The sequence below is a fragment of the Mercenaria mercenaria genome, chromosome 2 (genome assembly GCF_021730395.1).
Source record: "Mercenaria mercenaria strain notata chromosome 2, MADL_Memer_1, whole genome shotgun sequence".
NCBI lineage: Eukaryota > Metazoa > Mollusca > Bivalvia > Venerida > Veneridae > Mercenaria > Mercenaria mercenaria.
Genome location: NC_069362.1, coordinates 33,547,277 through 33,571,751, shown reverse-complemented (window position 1 = coordinate 33,571,751; position 24,475 = coordinate 33,547,277). Strand labels below are relative to the sequence as shown.

Below are 24,475 nucleotides of genomic sequence, written 5' to 3'. Positions count from 1 at the left end.
ACAAGGTTTACTTGAAAAAGTGGCTTAATGTTTCTTTTCAAATACGACATATCTTATAAAGTCAGATGAGACATGAGTTAACCTAATGACCTAGTTTTTTAACCTTTAATATTATTTGGTGAAGATCCATTAGGCGTAAAAAAAAAAATTGTTTGTTTCCGGTATCCCGACCTACCCTAAATTTTTGGCCTGACCCTAAATGTTTTTATGGCCTTGGAGAATATTTTTTGTTAACTTTTTAACAAAAAATTGCAAAACTATACTTTTTATGCTTTAAACATGCTCAGTGATATTAAAAATCAACTTACTGATGCTCTAAAGGCATAACCCCTTTGTTTGTATTCATTTTTTGACACAAGAATATTTTCTGAAAAGTCTCCCTTAATAAAAAAAAAATTCCAAAAAAAAAAAAAATTTCCGACCTACCTACCCTAATTTTTTTGAGCATGTTACCAGAAACAAAGAATTTTTTTTTTTAGACCTTATATGAAAGTTGTTTAAATGTTATTTTTTCTTCAATTTTAGCTCTTCTTTCAGAGTGGTCAAGTACAAATAATTTAACAAATTTGTAAAATATCCTCCAAAGGATTTAATGAAGATCCATCAAGTGGTTCATGATTGTGAAGAAATCTATTAAAACATGTGTAAGATAAAATGTTCATGATGAATGACGGACTCCCCTGAACCAATTAACCAAATTAGTTTTTTTTAAACACAATTATAAAACTACACATAAGTATTTCATTAAGAACTCTTATGATAAATCATAATCATGCACTTCAAAATGATTTTTATCACAAGCTGATTACCAGAAAAATAAACCACACAGACAGTATTCTTCCATAAACTGAGTATTTTCATATATTCCCTGTTAAAAGTGGTGTGTCATTTTATTTTTACATTTCCTTAAAAAGTGTTTTTGACTTGATATGTTTAAACAATGTATGTTACAAATATTTTCAAATAAGATATTAATCAACCACCACTGTTTGGAAGACAAAGCACTAAGAGTTCAACAGTCAGGTCTCTCATTAATGTTCATACAAAATTTTTGCAACAAAGTACTTTAATTAATTTTGCAGCCAATATCATGAAGTTTATATCAATATATATTAAAGTGTAATAAAAATTATATTTGGCAATTTTTTAATTTAAATGTTATAATTTTGCAGAAGTAATCAACACTTTTGCCTTCAAATTTTGCTTTGGTTTATGACATTACTTGTGTTTACGAATTTTCTCTATTTGCAATAAAAGTTTGTCCATTCTCAGCTAGGTATATGTTTTCTTCATAAATATAGGAGAAAAATGCAGCAGAGTTATAACCTGAGAAATACAATACTCTCGTATATGAGCCGTGCCACAGGAAAACCAACATAGTGGGTATGCGACCAGCATGGATCCAGACCAGCCTGCGCATCCGCGCAGTCTGGTCAGGATCCATGCTGTTCGCTAATAGTTTCTCCAATTCCAATAGGCTTTAAAAGCGAACAGCATGGAGCCTGACCAGACTGCGCGGATGCGCAGGCTGGTCTGGATCCATGCTGGTCGCAAACCCACTATGTTGTTTTTCCCATGGCACGGCTCATTTTAGCAGAAGGTTATATGAACAGCCTAGTGAGGTTTCATTGCTCCATAGAAACATAATTATGCCTATTTTGTGTTGGAATCTTATATTTTCAACTTTGCTGTAGTTCCCTGGATTATTTCCAGCATAACATCCTGAGGTAGAGCAGTAAAGCTTGGCGTGTTCACAATCGACTGCAGGTGAGTGGACATAAACAATATACAGTTGTTTCTGACTTCCTCTGAAAGTATAATGTTAAACAATTTACATTTTTTTTTAACATTTTCAATATTGATCATTCATCTACCTCTGCAGGCTTGTTCTTGAGCCTTCTCTGATAATCATTTATTTTAAGAATATTTTCTTCTCTTATGAAGAGTTTGATTATACTCTCATCTAGCGAATAAAAAATGGTGGCTTATAGTAAGAGTTATGGAACCTATGTCATTCAGTTTGTATTAATATAGCAAAAAAGTGTGAGAGATTTTTTTTTCAATAACTGAGATACTAACCTTCTGACAATTGCAAACAGAATATTGTTGAAAAAAAAATGACTAAGTACCAAAGGGACCATGAATTCATCAAAATGAAGGCAAGAGAGTTATGGGACTTTTGTCCTTCATTTCATATGATTTAAGCATGACAAAGAAGTGTGTGAAGTTTTTAGCTGTGATATGTAGTTAACGAGATATGAGGTTGCTGATAATTCCTAACAGAATTTTTTTTGGGGGTGGGGGGTGGGTTTCACGCCGTTTTTCAGTTATGTAACGGCGGGCATTTAACAATACCAGTGTTCATGGATTCTGTAACAGTACAAACCTGTTCTCCGCAAGTAACTGCCAACTTCCCCACATGAATTACCAGAGGTGGAGGACAAATGATTTCAGACACAATGTCATTTATCAAATCGTCACGGAGAACATACACCTCGCCCAGGGATTGAACTCGCGACCCCACTCTGAGATTGAACTCGCGACCCCGCGATCTGTAAACCAACGCTCTCCCTACTGAGCTAAGCGGGCGGGCGACAGAATTTTGTTTAAAAAAATTGGCTAAGTACAAAATAAGCATAATTTCATCAAAATGAAAGCAAGAGTTATGCAACCTATGTCTGTCACTTGGTATAATCATGCGGAAAGGATGTATGAAGTTTTCATTCCTTTTAAGTGAGTAATATCTGAGGTTTGAGCTTTAGAACTGTTCACATGATGACTACACACGATACTGACGACACAGCTCTGGTGACTTTTGTCATGGCGAAGTAAAAAAGTAAGCAAAGTAGAGTTATAGTTCTTATACACTGCACTTCATTGTCTTTTGTTTTAATATATTCACTCCAGCATTTTTAAGAGTTATGGCCCAGACAACTTGATAAAGGGAGATAATTCAGAAAGAAAGCATGGTCGTTATGGTTCTAGTACTTTGTTCTTCCACCTGTCACTGTGTGGAAATTTAACAAATCTATTGAATAGTTTCGAAGTTATGGCCTGACAAGGTGGACAGACAGGCAGGTGGGTTAAATGCAGGGCCATAACTCAAGCTATAATGGAATGTCATTATAATCTCTGCATTACCTCTTAGTCAAGGAAATTTTGTCCATGTGTGCATAACTCTGTAATGCCTCAACTGAATTTGCACAAGTGCAATCAACAAACTGATATATGCTCCCCTAATATATCCCGAACAAGAAAAGTACAACAGCATGTGCTAAGAACAAAGCTTCAACAAGAGTGGCAAACTCATAAAGTATGCCTATCACAGCAAATGACTTTGGGCTTTTAAAGTACTATACTTATGGAGCAGACTTGTTGTCAATTTGGATGAATTCAAGGGCCATAACTCAAGAGTGACAAAGACTATCTGGCTGGATATCAATCTTGGCGAAAAATAATATGAAAATAAACATTCTGATTAAGTTTGCTGAATATTGGATAAGTACTACTTAAATTATTAAGTGGACAATGTCAATTTTCACTGTTTTAAGTATTCAAGGGCCACTAGTCAAGAGTAACTTCGATTTTCTGTTGGCTGTCAGTTTTCACAATTTTGAGCAATTCAAGGGCCCTAACTCCAGGAAGGCTTGGCAGATCCAGCATGTTATTGAACTTGACCAAGATATTATGCACCTAATCACTGTGACTAAGTTTGGTGAACACTGGGTATGAACTGCTCAAGTTAAGACAGCAGAAACAATAAATTTTCACTATTTCCAATAATTCAAGAGAGGTAACTCCAGAGCCACAGCAGACAGAGACAATCTGGATGGTTATGGAAACTGGCCAAGATGTTATGCCCATAAACAATGTGACCAAGTTTAGTGAAAAGAACTACATAAATTAAGTGAGAATACACTATCAATTTTCACAATTTTAGTAATTTAAAGGTTGTAACTCAGAGATTCTGGGACAATCAAGCTGTTTATTGAACTTGGCCAAGATATTATGCCAATAAACTTTGTGACCAGGTTTGGTCAACATTGGTTGAGAACAGCTCAAGTTAGAGAATGGACAACTTCAGTGGATGCTCCCACCTGTCTGCAACTGGTGATTACATAAAACATCCTGTTTCACAGGCGTATAAAACAAGAGCTGTCTGATGACAGCGCGCTCGACTATTCGAAGAACTGATTGAAGAATGGGGCCAAAATATTTCTACGGATATTCAGACAAAAGAAATAAATAGTTTGACAAACAATGTTCCTGTATTACTTTGATTTCGATAAGTCTTGCACTAAATGGCAATATATGAGCCAATTTCAAAGTCCAAAAAGGGCCATAATTCAGTCAAAATAGTTATGTACTCTTGCCTACAGATGGAAATCATAATGATAAACAAGTGTTCAAAGTTTAAAAGCCATATGTCAAATAGTTTTGACAAAACATGGACTTGTATGAAAACAGAACCAATTTCAAAGTCCAACAAGAGCACCGCCTTGCGGGTGCTGACGCTCATCTGATTTTTTTTGTATAATAGAAATATTGTCCTACCCATGATTTTCTAAGTCTAAAAAGGGCCATCATTCTTGCAAAAAGCAGGATAGAGTTATGTTTCTTGATGTACAGTGTCCACTTATGATGGTGAAAAACTGTTGCAAGTTTTAAAGCAATAGCTTTGATAGTTTATGAGAAAAGTTGACTTAAACATAATATTCAACCAAGAAAATGATTTTTCTAAGTCCAAAAGGGGCAATAATTATTGCAAAAAGCAGGATGGAGTTATGTTGCTTGCTGTACAGGGTCAGCTTATGATGGTGAACAAGTGTTGCAAGTTTCAAAGCAATAGCTTTGATAGTTTAAGAGAAAAAGTTTACCTAAACATAAAACTTAACCAAGAAATCTGATATTTTCTAAGTCCAAAAGGGGCCATAAATCTTGCAAAAAGCAAGATGGAGTTATGTTTCTTGCTGTACAGGGTCAGCCTATGATGGTGAACAAGTGTTGCAAGTTTTAAAGCAATAGCTTTGATAGTTTAGGATAAAAGCTGACCTAAACATAAAACTTAACCAAGAAAACTGATTTTCTAAGTCCAAAAGGGGCAATAATTCTTGCAAAAAGCAAGATGGAGTTATGTTTCTTGATGTACAGGGTCAGCTTATGATGGTGAACAAGTATTCCAAGTTTCAAAGCAATAGCTTTGATAGTTTAGGAGAAAAGTTGACCTAAACATAAAACTTAACCAAGAAATCTGATATTTTCTAAGTACAAAAGGGGCCATAAATCTTGCAAAAAGCAAGATGGAGTTATGTTTCTTGCTATACAGGGTCAGCTTATGATGGTGAACAAGTATTCCAAGTTTCAAAGCAATAGCTTTGATAGTTTAGGAGAAAAGCTGACCTAAACATAAAACTTAACCAGGCAACGCCGACGCAGACGCCGACGCCGACGCCGACACCGACGCCGACGCCGACGCCGACAACCGCTCAAGTGATGACAATAACTCATCATTTTTTTTCAAAAAATCAGATGAGCTAAAAAGGGCCATAATTCAGCCAAAATAGATGACAGAGTTATGTTCTCTTTCCTACAGATAGAGACTATTATACTAAACAAGTGATAAAAGTTTCAAAGCCATATGTCAAACACTTTACAAAAAATATGAACTGGTACGAAAAACTTAACCAAGATTTCTAAGTCAAAAGGGGCCATAATTCAGCCAAAATGCTTGATGGAGTTATGTACTCTTGCCTATAACTGGACATGGTGATGGTAAACAGGTGTTGAAAGTTTCAAAGCTTTATCTCAAAAGACTTTGTCAAAATATGAACTGGTACGAAATATTAACCCAGATTTCTAAGTCAAAAAGGGCCATAATTCAGCCAAAATCCTTGATGGACTTATGTGCTCTTGCCTATAACTGGCCATGATGATGGTAAACAAGTGTTGAAAGTTTCAAAGCTTTATCTCAAAAGACTTTGTCAAAATATGAACTGGTACGAAAAACTTAACCATGATTTCTAAGTCAAAAGGGGCCATAATTCAGCCAAAATCCTTGATGGAGTTATGTGCTCTTCCCTATAACTGGCCATGATGATGGTAAACAAGTGTTGAAAGTTTCAAAGCTTTATCTCAAAAGACTTTGTCAAAATGTGGACTGGTACGAAAAACTTAACCCAAGGTGTGACGCCGACTCCGTGGTGACTAGGATAGCTCTACTTATTCTTCGAATAGTCAAGCTAAAAAGGGGAGATAAATCAGTAACTATATAGTAGAGTTATGCTTGCACATTATCTCATCAGTACTACTAGTAATTCAAGAACCATGAATTATGCAACTGGCAGAAAGGAGCATTTATTTAGGCCAATACAAATTTTGTTTATTATTTAGTAAATAGAGCTATCAATTTAAATAAAATAACTAACTTATCCTTTTTTTTTAAATTTTGGCTAATAGATGGAGGGTACTTAGTAGAGTGGTGTTTATTCTGGGGTAAACAGTAGTAAATGTGTTTAGTAGAGTGGTGTTTATCCTGGGGTAAACAGTAGTAAATGTGAACATTAACAATACACGCATCACATACATGTATAAGTGCTTAACAATCATATAAGCAAAGGCACTTCATATTCTGATGTTAGTACAACATAAAGTTCTATATCAACATCAGAAGACTACAAGGATCTTACATGCCAGTCTGTGTAAGACAGGGTTTTCCCATACCCAAGGGGCAGCGTGGACCAAATTATGACGGCAATATGCACACTTGTAACTTATCATTTCCCTGGGAAAAGCCTACCTGGATAACCTTATCTTTCCCTGCTAGGTAAGCAAGAAAGCTACAACTTTCCGTTCACATACTTGTAGTATATTTTACCTATTATAGGAGTAGATTCTGCTGCAGCCAGGTATGTGTCTACAACATTAGTGGCATCCATCTTTTCACTGATCAGATATATTGTTAATGTCTTCAGGCCCGCTAACTGGAACCTCTCAGCAACTGTAGAACAAATATGATAAGAATGCTGTAAGGTAGTAAAGTACATCAAAACCTGGGTAATTCTGCAACTCTTCTTTAGTCTATGAACTTAAACGTCTTCTTTTTAATAATTTATATGCCCTGACAGGGTAGTTGCAATAACTTCCTTATCAAGGTACTGGGATAAATTATTAGTTGAATCTTCGATGTGTCTTCTTCGATCGCTGGATACAGAATGATTCTCTGTCATCAATCTACATATTTATACATTAGCAGATGTGAGCTTTGATTGGTGCTATTAACAGAACTAGTATCTGATTGGTACAAATTTGTACATGGTATTTTACAATGAGTACTTGCTCCAACAAATAGTTGGTTCCCTTTAACTATTGTATATAATATAATGTGTGATGCTGGGATCCAGCTAACATTGTAATTACCCAAATCGTCAACCATGTATCAAGACCTCAACTGCCTTATAAGACTTTCAGTGCTTTGATTATCAAAAACAAGTTTCAAGGGCCATAACTGCGAAGTGCCTGGGCCGATTTGGCTAGTTATCGAACTTGGCCGAGGACTTATTGGCAAACACATTTTGTTCAAGTTTGGTGAAGATCGGATGAGAAATGTTAGACTTAGAGTGTGGACAAGATTTGTGACAGACACACAGACAGACAGACAGACAGGAGTAAATCAATATCTCTACCACATTGCTGTGTGCTGGGAGACATAATCGTAGCAATGGTAGCATGAAAAGGGAGTTAAGCACTATCTGTGCTTATGTGTAATGTTATCAATATATCAAATATACAAATTATTCTGATAATTATGTACAGTACAGAACAACAGCTCAGTACAGTAAAATATCCTACAGAACACCAATTATGATAAAGTACAGTTAGTTATGGTACTGTACAGTTTTATTTGGTTATTTAACATTTTACTGTACAATACGGAGATATATTTGGATGAGTACCCAGCTGAGAAAACCATATTGGACGAGCCACTAGGCTTGTCCAATATGGTTTTCCCAGCTGGGTACAAGTCCAAATATATCTTGTATTGTACAGTAAAATGTTAAATAACCTTTTTATTCTATATCTAATTTATTTTAGTTTAAATTAAAAATGATTCATTAAGCCTTTTCTGCATTTTCCATGCTTGGTACAAGTGCAAATATATATTATACAGAACAATGTTAGGCCCTTAATAAACTTTTTATTCTATATTTATTTTAATTCATTTAGAAATATATGTGATTCATTGAATGTTGTAGTTCTACATCTCAGTATTTAATGAATTATAGAGTGCAATGTCCCTACAACAGCCAGCAGCTGGACATGACCAAACTGGCTGTTGTAAGGTGACTGTTGCTCGGAGGGAATTTTCGCGTGGGAGGGATTCAACTAGGCAGGCAGCAGACAAAATTCCACAACAGTACTTACTTCCAAAGCGGACAGCATTGCCATGACATGCACTTTAGTTTTTGTGTTTACAAATAAACAACAATAATCCTGATTTTAAGACGCATAATCAAACTCTGTACACAGAGCTCCTACTTTATGATTTACATTCGGAACATTTTCACGCATTTCAGGCAATATGGTATGCTTATAACGGGACTGTTGAACTGTCCAAATATGAAAAAAGTACAGGTGTTTCTGTACGCATGTGTGTCCAATACGGTTATATATTGTGCGGTCATGTGTTGCAAATAAACATTCACGATTGGATAAATAAAATAGATATAGAATAATATTAGGTTATTTAACATTGTTCTGTACAATACGGAGGTATATTTGGACAAATACCCAGCTGAGAAAGCGGCAAGTCCAGTATGGTTTTCCCAGCTGGGTACAAGTACAGTATTGTATTGTACAGTACAATGTTAATTGTATTGTACAGTACAATGTTAAATAACCTATTTATTCTATATCTATTTTATTTTAGTTTAAATTATGAATGATTGACTGAATATTGTATTTCTGCCTTTTTACATATTTTTCCAATAATCCTCATTTCAAGACGCATAATCAAACTCTGTACAGAGAGTACCAACTTCACACAATTTACATTTGGAACATTTTAATGCATTTCAAGCTTTATCGTATGTTTAACATGGGACTGTTGAACAGTCCAAATACGGAAAAATATAGGTTTTTTGTATGCACGTGCGTCCAATACAATAATATATTGTACGGTCATGTATTGCAAATAAACGTTCGCGATTACATAAATAAAATAGATATAGAATAAAATATGATACTTAACAACACAATGTGATATAATACCCTGAAATTCCGAAAATAAGCCGTGGCTTATTTGAAATTTTCGTAAGGATTTGGCGGTTTATTTTTGAGACCGGCTTATTTTTGAGTCCGGCGAACTTGCGAGTACATATATCCGGTAACGATTTAAAAACCGGCGTATTTTCGAGTGCCTTTTTTTCTTCATACCGGTATTTGATGTTTAGTAAAAACATCGATGTCGGTAAATACTTATACTTCTGACATAATTACTCATAGAAAAAGTTTTGACTGGCCTAACAAACAAAACACACCCATGTTTCAATCGCCAAACCGTGAAACCCTTACCAAAGAAAAGGGCCTGCCGTGTACTCTTGCTGCGTATATGTGGCGTACTTGTCGCGTACATGATGTGTACTAAATTCTTGGACTTGAAATAGTACGCAGGATATACACCGCATATACACCATTAGTACGTTTGTAGTACACTTTTGACATGCAAATGAGCTCTGCTGCGTACTACCTGCCGCATACATGCTGCGAATATATAGTATGCAGGAAGTACACCGGAGAAATTTAGTACGCGGGAAGTACACTGGAGAAATAGTACACAGCATGTACGCGGCACATACACTTTTCACATGCAAATAGGCTCTCCGGTGTACATGCTGTGAACAAGGTACAATGTATTCTTTTCTGGTATTTTTGCATTGATATTCTTTTACACATTCAGTCAGTATAACTTTCTGCAAAGACATTTAGGCAATGGAATGCAATGTATTTTAAGTAAAGTAATGAACTTAAGTTTTTACGCCAAATCAAAATGTAAAAGAAAAAAATGTTTATTGATTATTATAATTGAAAGAGAAGTTGAATTACTAATCAATATAGAATAAGTGTTGCTATGGCAAGTTTGTTACATTTAAAATTAAAACCTAAATTATAATATATATATATTTCCTTTATATATACTGGTATGTAAGTTGTCTTTATCAAGTTGCTAAGTTATGAAAAGAACAATTATAATTCAAATACAAAAGTCAAACACAGCCAAGTATGAAGTAAATAATTAATTATACTACAATATTTTAACTTCAGTTAAAATACAAAAACTAAATTCAACTTACAAAACTTTGATACTGTATGTTAGTCCTTTATTTTAGTATATTTTACTCTAAGAGACTGCATGTTGTCATTTTAGCTCCACTTTTCAAATAGACAGGAAGTTATTACTGGGCATGCTCCAAAGAGATCACATGATTGTCTAATCTATAACCAGAGTTGCTAGAAAAGTCTGTTTTCTTGCTGTGTATATGAATTTAAGTGTACTTCTGAAATTTTCAATCACTGTGCCGCATACATGTTGTGTACTACTGTCTACTGAGTACATGCTGTGTACTCTGTGAAATAGTACGCAGCATGTACGCAGCATGTGGTGTATGTAAAACATATTTCTCTGGCGTACTACTGAGTTCACGGCATGTACGCAGCAAGTACACATTTTGTATGCCGCAGATGCTTGCTTCTGTAAGGGAAGGGTATGAATAACTTACATCACTTACATTATACGTGACAAACACCGCATTGTGTTATCAATTTAACAGTTTTATAGGCTTTCTTATATAGCGGTATAATTACATGTACAATGGTGTTTTACAAGTTGTAAAAAATGGAAATGCCAAAACAAAATGGTAGGAGCTATACGAGGGAATTTAAACTGGAAGTTGTGTCTCATTACAAAATGTTGTCAGTTGGAAATATTAAAAATAAAGTAATAGACACAGCCCGACATTTTAACATAGAAGAAACTAATGTTAGACGTTGGCAGAAAGCTCTGGCAGACATTAAAAACTTGCCAAAAGGTTCTAAAAGTACAGGTTCGGGACGGAGAGCTTTATTTCCAGACATGGAATCTCAGTTACATCACGAATTTCTTGAAATTAGACAAGAAGGACTGAAAACAAAAGCTTGGTGGTTCAAATCCCGTGTAAAGGAACTTTGATACAAAAAGGTGAAGAGCTTATTTTTGAGTGCAGCTTATTTATGAGCCCTTCTTGCCTGTAGTGAAATGGTGGCTTATTTTCGAGACCGACTTATTATCGAAACCGGCTTATTTTCGGGATTTCAGGGTATGGTATAGTACAGTGTTGCATATTGTGGTGCAGTACAGTATGTTCAAGGGATGACCAAATTGATCTGCATTCAGCTTTTAAGATCACTGAGTAAATTTTAAATTTCTTTTAAACAATAGCCCCTTACTAAAACAAATCCTTAAGTGATGTTTGATTATAACTGAGGTAACTGTTAAGAGGATTAAGCAATACTGAGAAGCTTGCAGTAAAACTTTAACCTGAAAGTAATGGTGATGCAGACACCAGCTCTAGAGCAAAATATCCTTCAAGCAGTCAAGTTAAAAAGCTTCATATTAGTATTTTATGCAGGCTGATGTACAACTTACCTCTCCAGATATGGGTAAGAGAAACAGTGTCATATGGAGGGCAGGGGTACGGGTTTGACGGAAGAGAGTTTGTGTAGAGGTATTGCATTACAGCCATAAAACTGATATACGACACATCCTCGATCTCTATTGCTGCCTATAATATATAAAATTGACATATGAAACATCCTCAATGTATAGCATGTTATTTCTGGGGTCAAAAAATTCTGTGTTTTTGTCCTAAAAATTGTGGAATAAATTTCTGCGTGTTTTATTTCTATGTTTTCACATTAAAGGAAGAGAAATTTCTGCGTTTTCGATGCCAAGGAGGAGGTTATTCCCCCGCATGATGTGTCATTGTGAGAATGACTAAGAGAGTGAAAAAAAACTAATAAGTTATTTTAGCACTTTTGAGACAATTGATCAGCCTTATTTGAAAAAGCTGTTATATTTTAACTTACCGAGATATAGGATTTCTCAGATTTTTCTGAAAACATTGCCTTGAAGTAATCTGACCTGGCACAGATGATCGCCTTGTGTGCATACACTGTATGTTTGCCTTCTAACAGGAACTGACAGTCACTGAATGTACTGTCATTTACAATTTTTGCAAAATCAGAAGCAAGCTCTTCAGCAGGAGGAGGTGGCACTGAAACAGACATAACAAAAATCAGTTGTAAAATGGCAATCACAAAGTATTATCACTGGCGACCAGTGCACCACCTTATTCTAATGCAATTATCACCATGTATGATCAATCATAACCACTCTTTATTATCAACACAAATGATAACTAGAGTTGTCACATGAGTGACGAATTATACCCCCACAATATAGCCTTGTCACAGAACTAAGCCAAGTTTAAAGCCGGACTTGCTTGACCTTTGACCTACTGACCTCAAAATCAATTCAGGTCATCTGCTGGTCATGACCAACCTCCCTATGAAGTTTCATGATCCTCGGCCCAAGCGTTCTCAAGTTATTGTCTGGAAAAGGTTTAAATGTTCTGGGTCACTCTGACCTTTAACCTTTGGAACTCAGAATTAATAAGGGTCATCTGTTGGTCATGACCAACCTCACTATGAAGTTTCGTGATCCTAGTCCAAAGTATTCTCAAGTTATTGTCCGAAAACCGTTTTAAATGTTCCAGGTCACTTTGACCTTGACATGTGACCTACTGACCTCAAAATCATAAGGGGTCATCAGCTGGTCATAACCAAACTCCCTATCAATTTTCATGATCCTAGGCCCTAGCATTCTCAAGTTAACATCCAGAAACTGTTTAACTGTTTCTTGTCATTGTGACCTTGACCTTTGACCTACTAACTTCAAAGTCAAACTTGACTTGTATTTTATCATGTTACATCCGTGTACAAAAAATTATGATCCTAGACCCAAGAGTTCTCAAGTTATCAACCAGAAACCATATAACTGTTCCGAGTCACTGTGACCTTGACCTTTGACCTACTGGCCTCAAACTCGAACTTGACCTGTATTTCTTGATGTTACACCTGTGTACAAAATTTTATGATCCTAGGCCCAAGCGTTCTCAAGTTATCATCCGGAAACAGTTTTAGTGTTCAGGGTCACTGTGACCTTTGACCTTCTGACCCCAAAGTCAAACTTGACCTGTATTTTATCAGGTTACACCTGTGTACAAAAATTATGATCCTAGACCCAAGCGTTCTCAAGTTATCATCCGGAAATCGTTTAACTGTTCTGAGTCACTGTGACCTTGACCTTTGACCTACTGACCCCAAAGTCGAACTTGACCTGTATTTTCTGATGTTACATCGTTGTACTCCTATCGCTCACTCCTATATACCCCCCACCCCCCGCAAACTTCGTTTTGTGGGGGTATAACAATGAATGATTAATCATTACCAAGTTCTATACTATCAAAATGATAATCCTAACGTATGATAAATCACTACCACTCTAAACTATTCAAACAATAATTATCTTGTATGATTTTTCATTAACACTCTATCGAAACAATAATCATCATGTATGATTAATCATTACCACTATATATTATCAATGCAATGATCACCATGTATGATCAACTGTCACCACTCTATACTATCAATACAAATGATCACAATGAATGATAAATCATTACCACTCTATACTATCAATACAAGTGATCACAATGAATCATTACCACTCTATACTGTCAATACAAGTGATCACAATGAATGATAAATCATTACCACTCTATACTATCAATACAAGTGATCACAATGAATCACTACCACTCTATACTGTCAATACAAGTGATCACAATGAATGATAAATCATTACCACTCAATACTATCAATACAAGTGATCACAATGAATCATTACCACTCTATACTATCAATACAAGTGATCACAATGAATGATAAATCATTACCACTCTATACTGTCAATACAAATGATCACAATGAATGATAAATTATTATCACTCTTCACTAGCAAGACAATGATCACCATATCTGATAAATCATTACCACTTTATACTATCAATACAAGTGATCACTATTAATATTATCTTATTCTCATTTGATCACAATTTGCTCATTACTGTCTACTATCAGTGATTGCTAGCACACAGTTTTACCTGCCACAAGAGTCTAGCATTGTCATTAGTTAAAGGTGGACATTTGAACACCCCTATATTTCTATGGTGGGTCAATAGATTTCCATGTCTAGTAAATAGGCTAAAAACTGTGTTTGTGAGTGGCCCTCCACAGATATATGTGGGGTCACTATGAAAAATATGGGGATTTGGCTATTGACTCACCCCACATCCTATCACCCCCACACATTTATCTGACCATGCATATTTCCGTTGCGGGTCACAAACAAACTCAATAGTTAATAATCTCATTTTCATCTGATTATTATAAAAATTAATTTTAAGGTTGAAAATTTACCCGTCAAAAATGTACGTCCATGTAGTTGTATAGCATCTATCTCTACCCATGTCTCACATGCTGTACAGTCTACCTCAACACGTATATTCTTTGTCCTACAACTCATTTCCTGAATAAAAGGGTGTACAATAAATACCCAGAAAAGTGTTCTCATTTCTTTACATATGATCAAAAATCGATAAAACTGTTACACAATTTAGAGTATGGCATTTTAACTGATATATTAAAATAATATTTTCTTTGGACAAGTTAAAAGTAAATGCTTGTCCACATGGCAATGCCATGTGACATTTTCCAACCCAGTTTTGCCTCTCTTATTTTTGCATTCGCTAAAAACTACTTGCCACAAACTAATTTTAAAAGTACTTTTCTTAATCTAGTTGTCATTCGATCACTAAGTTTGCTCACTTACTACCTTAAATGTGATCACCATGAACAAAAGGAATCTCAGAGAAAATAAGTATTCTTATTATTAAAACTATAACAAAAGATCTGTTTATCAGACTTCATGATTTTAAAACATCAAGCCAAAGGTACAAGTAAATAAAAGAAATTCTGTACTTACAGCAAGTTGAGGAGAGAATACTCTTGATGATGAAATACTGGTCACACTGTCTGTCTGCCACAGTGTGCGCCATTGCCCCTGATCACCGAGGGCTTTGATTGCTTTTACCCCTCCCGCATGGTACGTCTCATATATATCAATACCTGTCACATACACAGCCTCCCTGAACTCAACCTGCAAAGTTTTCAGACAGTGTTAATAAAAGTTTTGTCTCAAGGAATATTTTGATGATTAACAAAGCTTACAAATGAAACTATGAGCCTTGCCATGAGAAAACCAACATAGTGGCTTTGCGACCAGCATGGATCCAGACCAGCCTGCGCATCCGCGCAGTCTGGTCAGAATCTATGCTGTTCGCTAACAGTTTCTCCAATTCCAATAGGCTTTAAAAGCGAACAGCATGGAGCCTGACCAGTGCGCGGATGCGCAGGCTGGTCTGGATCCATGCTGGTTGCAAAGCCATTATGTTGGTTTTCTCATGGCACGGCTCCTATATTTTTTGTGAAAAATCAATTCTAACATGACTAGGCCTTGTGTTCACAAAACATTTTCAGTCTCAGCTGAGTTTGATAATGAAACTTTATTTGTCATTTATATTTTATTATTGTTTCAAAGATGTATACAATAATCCTTAGTGTATTGTGTTAGAATCAAAATGATATATATCTCAAAATTTTTCTCTTGAATAAAATCATTTTGAGCCCTTGTGATATAATTTCTTCGCATCTCAACAACAAATGATGACAAATCATTGACTGGGATAAATTATTTCTTAAACAACTCTGACTTATGTGTTATGAAATAAATTTATTTACCACAAATCACAAGTCCACAGTTTGAGCTGTTGTCTATAGTTAACACTTAATTTTGCTAAACGAAAGTCAAAACTTGAAGAAATAAGAATATGAAAATTTATTTCTAATGTCATGTAATGGACCTCCGGCAATAGTTTGGACTACTGATCAGTAGTGTATATTATCATAGAACTGCTTATATGAACTGACAGTCCATAGTTTGTGCTATTGACCCCACTATAGTTTGTGATACTGACTGGACCATGGGTCAACAAAGGTTTGCTAGGCTAAAGTCATAAATTGAGACAAAAGCTTTGAAATTCATTTTTGATGTCATATGATAAAACACTTGTTGAATGCTGTAAGGATAAACACTAATAATGGCAAGATGTTTAGCTACATTTGGCCATTCAATTGAAGTGTATTGCAGCATGGGTGTGGATGAAGCTGCTTAACAACCTAACATTATTAGGAAATATAGTTATACCGGTAGTTAACCTTTAGCCTGCTGGTGGCAAGTGATTCCGCCTTTGTGACCAGTGCAGACCACAAGATCAGCCTGCACGTCTATGCAGGCTTATCATGGTCTGCACTGTTCAGTATTCAGTCGATGCGAAAGCCCTTGGTAGTAGGAGCATAGAAGTAGAAGTAAATATTCAGCGAAAACCCCTTCGAATAATAAATGGTACTGCCAACATTGAATGATGGACCAGTCCATTTTAGAAATTTAGCAGGCTAAATGTTAAAACTGCTCAACATGACTTTGGAGATGAGAGGATACATATACTGCCAACTGACTCTACTGACCTCAACATGGAATTTTCTGACCATACCTACTACAATGTTTTGATAATATTTTTACTTAATTGTATGACCCTTTTTCCCCATATAATCTGGACCAGACATATCATATGTGCCACAATGTTATGGTAACATTAACAGAGCCATACCTTCACAGAAAGAAGATAAGGCGTAAAAAAAAAATTGTTTGTTTCTGGTATCCCGACCTACCCTAAATGTTTGGCCCGACCCTAAATGTTTTTATGGCCTTGGAGAATTTTTTTTCAACTTTTTAACAAAAAGTTGCAAAACTGCACTTTTTATGCTTTAAACATGGCAAGTGATGTTAGAAATGAACTTACTGATGCTCTAAAGGCATAACCCCCTTATTTGTATTCATTTTTTGACACAAAAATAATTTCTGAAAAGTCTCCCTTAATAAAAAACATTTCCAAAAAAAAAAATGTTTCCGACCTACCTACCCTAATTTTTTTGAGCATGTTATCGGAAACAAAGAATTTTTTTTTTAGGCCTAATTACATTCAGCATAATTTTCATAACGTTTTTAGGTAGTTGTTTCAGAAATGGTAGGATAGTTGTTGCCAGGTGCTGTGGTTGTATCATAATGTATTCCTATCCCAGTTCTGGCAGAAATAAAGTTGTCATCACTTTGCCTCTTTTACCTTATCAATCAAAGCAACTTTGAAACTACTTGAAAGCCAACATGCTCAATGTCCTTGACAAAATAAAATAAAATGAACATTTGAAAAGAGTTATATACCTCAATAAATTGATTAGCATCTATATTCTGCATTGCCCAGGCTCCACGTCTGTCCCCATAGTTTGGATAAACTTTTGGTTCCCCTATCACCTGACCTGCATTCCATCTATTTAAAACAGAAAAGAGAAATATCTATTAAAGCAATGTGTTCAAATATTTAATTCCCAAAGTGGAACATGAAACCTTGCATTTAACTACTGAAGGTCAACGAATAACGTATCTGGTCTACAGTTTATAGGTGTGAGAAATGACTGAAACAGTTTTGTAAGGGTAAAAATGTTTTCATCATAAAATATGTTATTATTAGTCTCTCTCTCTCTCTGTTAATTCTGCTCGACTGGAATCATGGATTCCATTTTCAATGTTAATGTATAATACTTTATCTTAGCCCATTGCCAGAGAGCATGATCGTGTGGTGTTGCACTCAAGAACATTCAAAGGGACCTTGCTGTTATTTTGATTGGTCCAAAACCTTTGCTGTGACATGCCACATGGTAATATTGTTTGAAATGTCAATATAAAACAAGATAAAGGGTATCTGAACAAGGTTGTCAACTGTTAGACAATTAAGTCTGGTTCAGTAAAGGACCATAACTCTGGTCTTAAAGAGTGAAATCCTAAAAAAAACAACAGGTGCACAATGCTCAGTAACATTCCTATAATGCTTTTTAGATATAATGTGACACAAACTTTTAGCTCCTCTGTTAAGACTTGGTGTAAGGCAACATACAAGAAAAGAGTTATGGTTCCTGGTCTTCTCACTCATCTGTTCACAACAAAAGAACTAAGTTTTAAAGCTAAAGTATTCAAGAAAAGTAAACCTCAACAACAAAAAATAAAGAAAAAATGCCAGTTTTTTTAGTTTAAAAGAGCCACAATTCTGACAAAATTCAAGAGTTATAGTTCTTTACCTACTTACTTATATAATGATAATAAACAAGTGTACAAAGTTTCAAAGCTATAGCTCGTACAGTTTTGTGTAAAAATGTGGATCAAATAAAAGCTTATCCATACAAGACAATTAAGTCATGACAGTACCTCACTGAATTTTCTAAAAAGATCAGTATAGCTTAAAATGCCTTCAGCATATAAGCGATAATTGGAATATTTATGGTACAAAGTGAAGGCGACAAGGCAACTACTGGTACATTTCAGAAAGCAGAAAAATACACATTTATACAAAACTGTACACAAACCTGTCAGCATCATACTGTGATGAGTAACCTGTAACTCTCTCCACCCACTGCGATACTGTGTCCCTTGATGTTACTGCCTGTGATACAACATTGGATGCCATCTCTTATAATACCCTGCAGATCTGTCATCAAACTTTGCACTGGAGTCGGGTACACAGACACTATTACAGAACTACAAACTCTGCATGGGAATGCAGTAAACATACATATTTTAGTATGACTTTGTATGATGCATAACACAACTTAGTAACACAGGTATATAATTTTGCAGTATAATCTAAATAGATCTATGTTTACTGTACTATATACACGTACTACTCTTACTTGACATGTTTAAACCAAATGTTAATACATGGCCATTGTGCTACATTAAACCCAACTTTAATAGCTATCTCTTTCAGGTATGTAACATGTAACAAAAAAACCTCAAAATGAAATAGTAAATAAAATTCACTACCTTGTTTTTAGTAACCAAACTGATTTAACTGTCCATATATCAATAATATATTTCCCTATCCATATTGATTTTATCTAAAAATAGACTGTATTCAGCCAAAGGTAGGCTACAATTAATCATAATAACAAATACTGTGGAAGGTCAATATTTAGGACACAGGTTAACAACCATAACGAAAAAGGTCAAACAAGTGAACAAAGCTGTAAACTGATTTAACATAATGTGTTTAATCTATATACATTAACTTTTTTATCTTGATTTAGAATTACATGCAAATAATGACATGTTTAAAAACCCTGTTTCCTTTTTGTTGCAAATTTAACATCCTAAAAACAAGAGCACCGCCTTGCGGGTGCTGGCGCTCATCTGATTTTTTTTGTATAATAGAAATATTGTCCTAGAGTATGTTTCTTGATGTACAGTGTCCACTTATGATGGTGAAAAACTGTTTGCAAGTTTAAAGCAATAGCTTTGATAGTTAAGAGAAAAGTTGCCTTAAACATAATACTCAACCAAAAAATGATTTTCTAAGTCCAAAAGGGGCAATAATTATTGCAAAAAGCAGGATGGAGTTTGTTTCATGCTGTACAGGGTCAAACTTATGATGGTGAAACACGTTGTTGCAAGTTTCAAAGCAATAGCTTTGATAGTTTAAGAGAAAAAGTTGACCTAAACATAAAACTTAACCAGGCAACGCCGACACAGACGCCGACGCCAACGCCGACGCCGACAACCGCTCAAGTGATGACAATAACTCATCATTTTTTTTCAAAAAATCAGATGAGCTAACAAGAGCTTTGCCTCTAATGGGCATAATATACCTGTTCCAAAGCAGTTTTATGTTTCTTGATGTACAGCATCGGCTTATGATGGTGAAAAACTTTTGCAAGTTTTAAAGCGATAGCTTTGATAGTTTATGAGAAAAGCTGACTTAAACATAATACTCAACTAAGAAAACTGATTTTTTAAGTCCAAAAGTGGCAATAATTATTGCAAAAAGCAGGATGGAGTTATGTTTCATGCTGTACAGGGTCAGCTTATGATGGTGAACAAGAGTTGCAAGTTTCAAAGCAATAGCTTTGAAAGTTTAAGAGAAAAAGTTGACCTAAACATAAAACTTAACCAAGAAATCTGATATTTTCTAAGTCCAAAAGGGGTGATAAAGCTTGCAAAATGCAGGATGGAGTTATGTTTCTTGATGTACAGGGTCAGCTTATGATGGTGAACAAGTGTTGCAAGTTTCAAAGCAATAGCTTTGATAGTTTAGGAGAAAAGCTCACCTAAACATAAAACTTAACCAGGCAACGCCGACACCGATCAAGTGATGACAATAACTCATTTTTTTTCAAAAAAATCAGATGAGCTAAAAATTATTGTGACACAATCCAAATACTAATATGCTTTTTAAAAATAGAGACACTGGAGCAGGCCGAGAGGGCTTTGGAAAGCAGTTCATGAAAAGAAGTTGTTTAAAGGTATTTCTATATTCACTTTCAAAATAACAGTCTCCATACCAAGTATCATTTTAAACAGTTAACTAAGTTTGGAAAAAGACCATACAATTATGTTACAGACCAAGTTTGGTGAAGATCCATCAAGCCTTTCATAAGAAGTTGTTTAGGGCTTTTTCTATTTTCAGTTCCAGTGGCTCCTAACAGGGGCCAAGCACCTCCATTAAACAAAATTGAAAGAGGGCCTTACAATGGTGCTACAGACCAAGTGTGATGAACATCCATCAAGCAGTTCACGAGAGAAAGTCATTTAAAGGATATTTCTACTGTCAGCTCTTGTGGCCCCTAAAAAGGGCCAAGTTAGCCCATTTGAAATAATTTTGGAGAGCACCCTATTATATAATGATGCTATAGGTCAAGATTGATTAAGATCCATAAAGTGGTTCATGAGAAGTTGTTTAAAGGTATTTCTATTTTTAGCTCTAGCAGTTCATAAAAGGGTCCAGATGCCCCACTATGAACTAAATTGGGAGAGAACCTTATAATGATGCTACAGACCAAGTTTGATAAAGATCCATGAAGCGGTTCATGAGAAGTTGTTTAAATGTTTTTCTGTTTTCAGCTCTAGTGGCCACTAATGAGACAAGCCCATCAGTTATAAGATACTTGGGAGAGGACCTTATAATAATATTACAGACCAAGTTTGATGAAGATCCATCAAGACAGATGGTCAAAGGACAGTAAGCAATTACAACAGCTTATCCTGAGCACTTTGGATCTCTGTGACCTTGACTTTAAGCCACTGACAAGTATCTTCCGCAAATGATACTTAATTGAAAGCCATAGCATGTAAGTCAAGGGCCATAACTCTGGTCTGACTGTGTAAAATCCCAATTAAAACATAAGGTGCAGAGTTTCTCATGCTTACTTACAATCCTATGAGGTCTGATGACTCTGAATGAAATACTTTTCGAGATAAGCACAACACAAATTCGAACAGATGAACAGGCATATTTTTGACCAAGTAAAAAGCCATAAGTCTGGTCCGGCTGTGTGAAATCCCAAATGAAACATCAGGTGCACAACTTCATGTGTTGAATGACAATCATGTGAGGTTTGAGGACTCTGGGTCAAATTCATTTTGAGATATGCAGGACATTAATTTGGCCAAACTGACAGATGGATGTACAGACAAGGTCAAATCTAAGTGCCCTACCCAAACACTGGAAAAAGTTTTTGAGGCACTAAAAGATGGATTCTCAATAGATGGATATTTACAGATAAGAAAAGGTGCATCCTCTAGTAGGGAATACAAAAAACTGCTTTACATAGTAAATGGCAAAAGGAGGATGTTTTTTATATTAAACAGAATACAATCTAAAGTTAATTAAAACCAGATGTTGCAGCCTATGTTTAGAGGGAACCTGTACCTGATGTAAGGGTAAAGAGACCATTAAATGTTAATGATACTGAGTGCAGAAACTGTTTAATTTGTTTTATAAGTAAATTTCATTTGAACACAAAACAAATTGCAAAAGGTACAATAACAACTTGTTCAAAGTTTATGGACTGCACATGATTTTATGAACAACTATAACACTGTTGCCAAGCAATAAAATTCCCCCGTCATAAATATTTGCTTCCGTAGGAGTCACATTCTAATACCAAAACTTGATTGAAGTACTGAAGCACCTGCATATTCTCCAAATACCCTATCAGATATAAATCAGGTTTCATGTAAATAAAATTCATATGCTTTCTAAGTTATGACATAATCCATTGTTTGTGACACAGACACTTCAGGTGTCAGGAGTTAAGCGAATATTTTTTAGCATTTTAACATGTATTGGGCATAGGTGATGATCGTAAAATGCATTTTGTAACAATTTCAGCATGTTTCAGAAAATTCATTTTTTTACCATCAATGCTTATACCAGATGGGTGTACTTGTTTTCCCTATTCCCTGCCCCTAGCCAGATGGCTGTTCTTGTATTTCTATTCCCTGCCCCTAGGCAGATGGCTGTTCTTGTATCTCTATTCCCTGTCCCTAGCCAGATGGATGTACATGTTTTCCCTATTCCCTGCCCCTAACCAGGTGGATGTACTTGTTTTCCCTATTCCCTGCCCCTAGCCAGATGGGTGTTCTTGTTTCCTCTATTCCCTGCCTCTAGCCAGATGGGTGTTCTCGTTTCCTGTATTCCCTGCCACTAGCCAGATGGGTGTACTTGTTTTCTCTATCCCGTGCCCCTAGCCAGATGGGTGTACTTGTTTTTCTCTATTACCTGCCCCTAGGCAGATGAGTGTGCTTGTTTTCTCTATTCCCTGCCCCTAGCCAGATGGGTGTACTTGAATTCACTATTCCCTGCCCCTAGCCAGATGGGTGTACTTGTTTTCTCTATTCCCTGCCCCTAGCCAGATGAGTGTGCTTGAATTCTCTATTCCCTGCCCTTAGTCAGAAGGGTGTACTTGTTTCCTCTACTCCCTGCCCCTAGCCAGATAGGTGTGCTTGAATTCTCTATTCCCTGCCCCTAGCCAGATGGCTGTACTTATTTTCTCACCATGCCCCTAGCCAGATGTGTGTGCTTGAATTCTCTATTCACTGCCCCTAGTCAGATGGGTGTACTTGTTTTTCTATTCCCTGCCCCTAGCCAGAGATAGGTGTACTTGATCTCTCTATTCCCAGCCTCTAGTCAGATGGGTGTACTTTTTTTTCCTATTCCCTGCCCCTAGTCAGATGGGTGCTCTTGTTTTCTCTATTCCCTGTCCCTAGCCATGTAGGTGTTCTTGTTTTTTCTATTCCCTGTCCCTAGCCAGATGGGTGTTCTTATTTTCTCTATTTCCTGCTCCTAGCCAGATGGGTGTTATTGTTTTCTCTATTCCCTGTTCCTAGCCAGATGGGTGTTCTTGTTTTCTCTATTTCCTGCTCCTAGCCAGATAGGTGCTCTTTGCTTTCTCTATTCCCTGCCCCAAGTCAGATAGGTGTTCTTGTTTTCTGTAATCCCTGCCCTTGTCAAAATGGTGCTATTGTTTTATTCCCTGCCCCTAGCCAGATGGGTGTTCTTGTTTTTTTCTATTCCCTGCCCCTAGCCATATAGGTGTTCTTGTTTTCTGTAATCCCTGCCCCTAGTCAGATGGGTGCTATTGTTTTATTCCCTGCCCCTAGCCAGATGGGTGTTCTTGTTTTTTCTAATCCCTGCCCCTAGCTATATTGGTGTTCTTGTATTCTCTATTCCCTATCCCTAGCCAGATGGGTGTTATTGTTTTCTCTATTCCCTGTCCCTAGCCAGATGGGTGTTCTTGTTGTCTCTATTCCCTGCCCCTAGCCAGATAGGTGTTCTTGCTTTATTCCCTGCCCCTAGCCAGATGGGTGTTCTTGTTTTCTCTATTCCCTGCCCCTAGCCAGATGGGTGTTCTTGTTTTCTCTATTCCCTGCCCCTAGCCAGATGGGTGTTCTTGTTTTCTCTATTCCCTGCCCCTAGCCAGATGGGTGTTCTTGTTTTCTCTATTCCCTGCCCCTAGCCAGATGGGTGTTATTGTTTTCTCTATTCCATGCCCCTAGCCAGATAGGTGTACTTGTTTTATTTCCTGCCCCTAGCCAGATAGGTGTTCTGGTTTTCTATATTCCCTGCAGGGTTTTTAGAAGTGAACCATTTTCTTTCTATTACTGCAAAAAGCCTGAGAATGTAGATAAAGAACAGCCAGATTTTCTTCACGAAAGCACATTTGCAAAGGTTTCATATATTTAATCATACGTTTTTTTTGTTCAAGAGCTTCCAGTAAATTAAGGACTGGTAACATTTCTCTAATGTTGTGAAAAATGCCTTTTTGTGAGAAGAATAAAATAAAAATGCCATGACAAAAACACAACAATTAC

General features: G+C 36.1%; 1 protein-coding gene across 3 annotated transcripts; it reads right to left on the bottom strand.

Annotated features, from left to right (window-relative positions):
- Positions 1 to 1,539: 1,539 nt before the first annotated feature.
- LOC123562656 (TD and POZ domain-containing protein 2-like) lies at positions 1,540 to 19,285 on the bottom strand. Of its 3 annotated transcripts, none has more exons than XM_045355273.2 (9): positions 19,151 to 19,285; positions 18,694 to 18,874; positions 17,498 to 17,603; positions 15,143 to 15,316; positions 14,578 to 14,686; positions 12,121 to 12,308; positions 11,681 to 11,816; positions 6,875 to 6,997; positions 1,540 to 1,808 (listed from the first exon to the last, which is right to left on the bottom strand). In XM_045355273.2, exons 2-9 carry the CDS (start codon positions 18,792 to 18,794, stop codon positions 1,672 to 1,674), a joined length of 1,074 nt encoding a protein of 357 aa, XP_045211208.2. In that variant the 5' UTR covers positions 18,795 to 18,874; positions 19,151 to 19,285; the 3' UTR covers positions 1,540 to 1,671. The 3 variants fall into 3 exon arrangements, with proteins under 3 accessions (XP_045211208.2, XP_045211210.2, XP_045211209.2); XM_045355275.2 differs by having other exon boundaries at positions 18,694 to 18,833; XM_045355274.2 differs by lacking the exon at positions 19,151 to 19,285 and having other exon boundaries at positions 18,694 to 18,955.
- Positions 19,286 to 24,475: the final 5,190 nt, after the last annotated feature.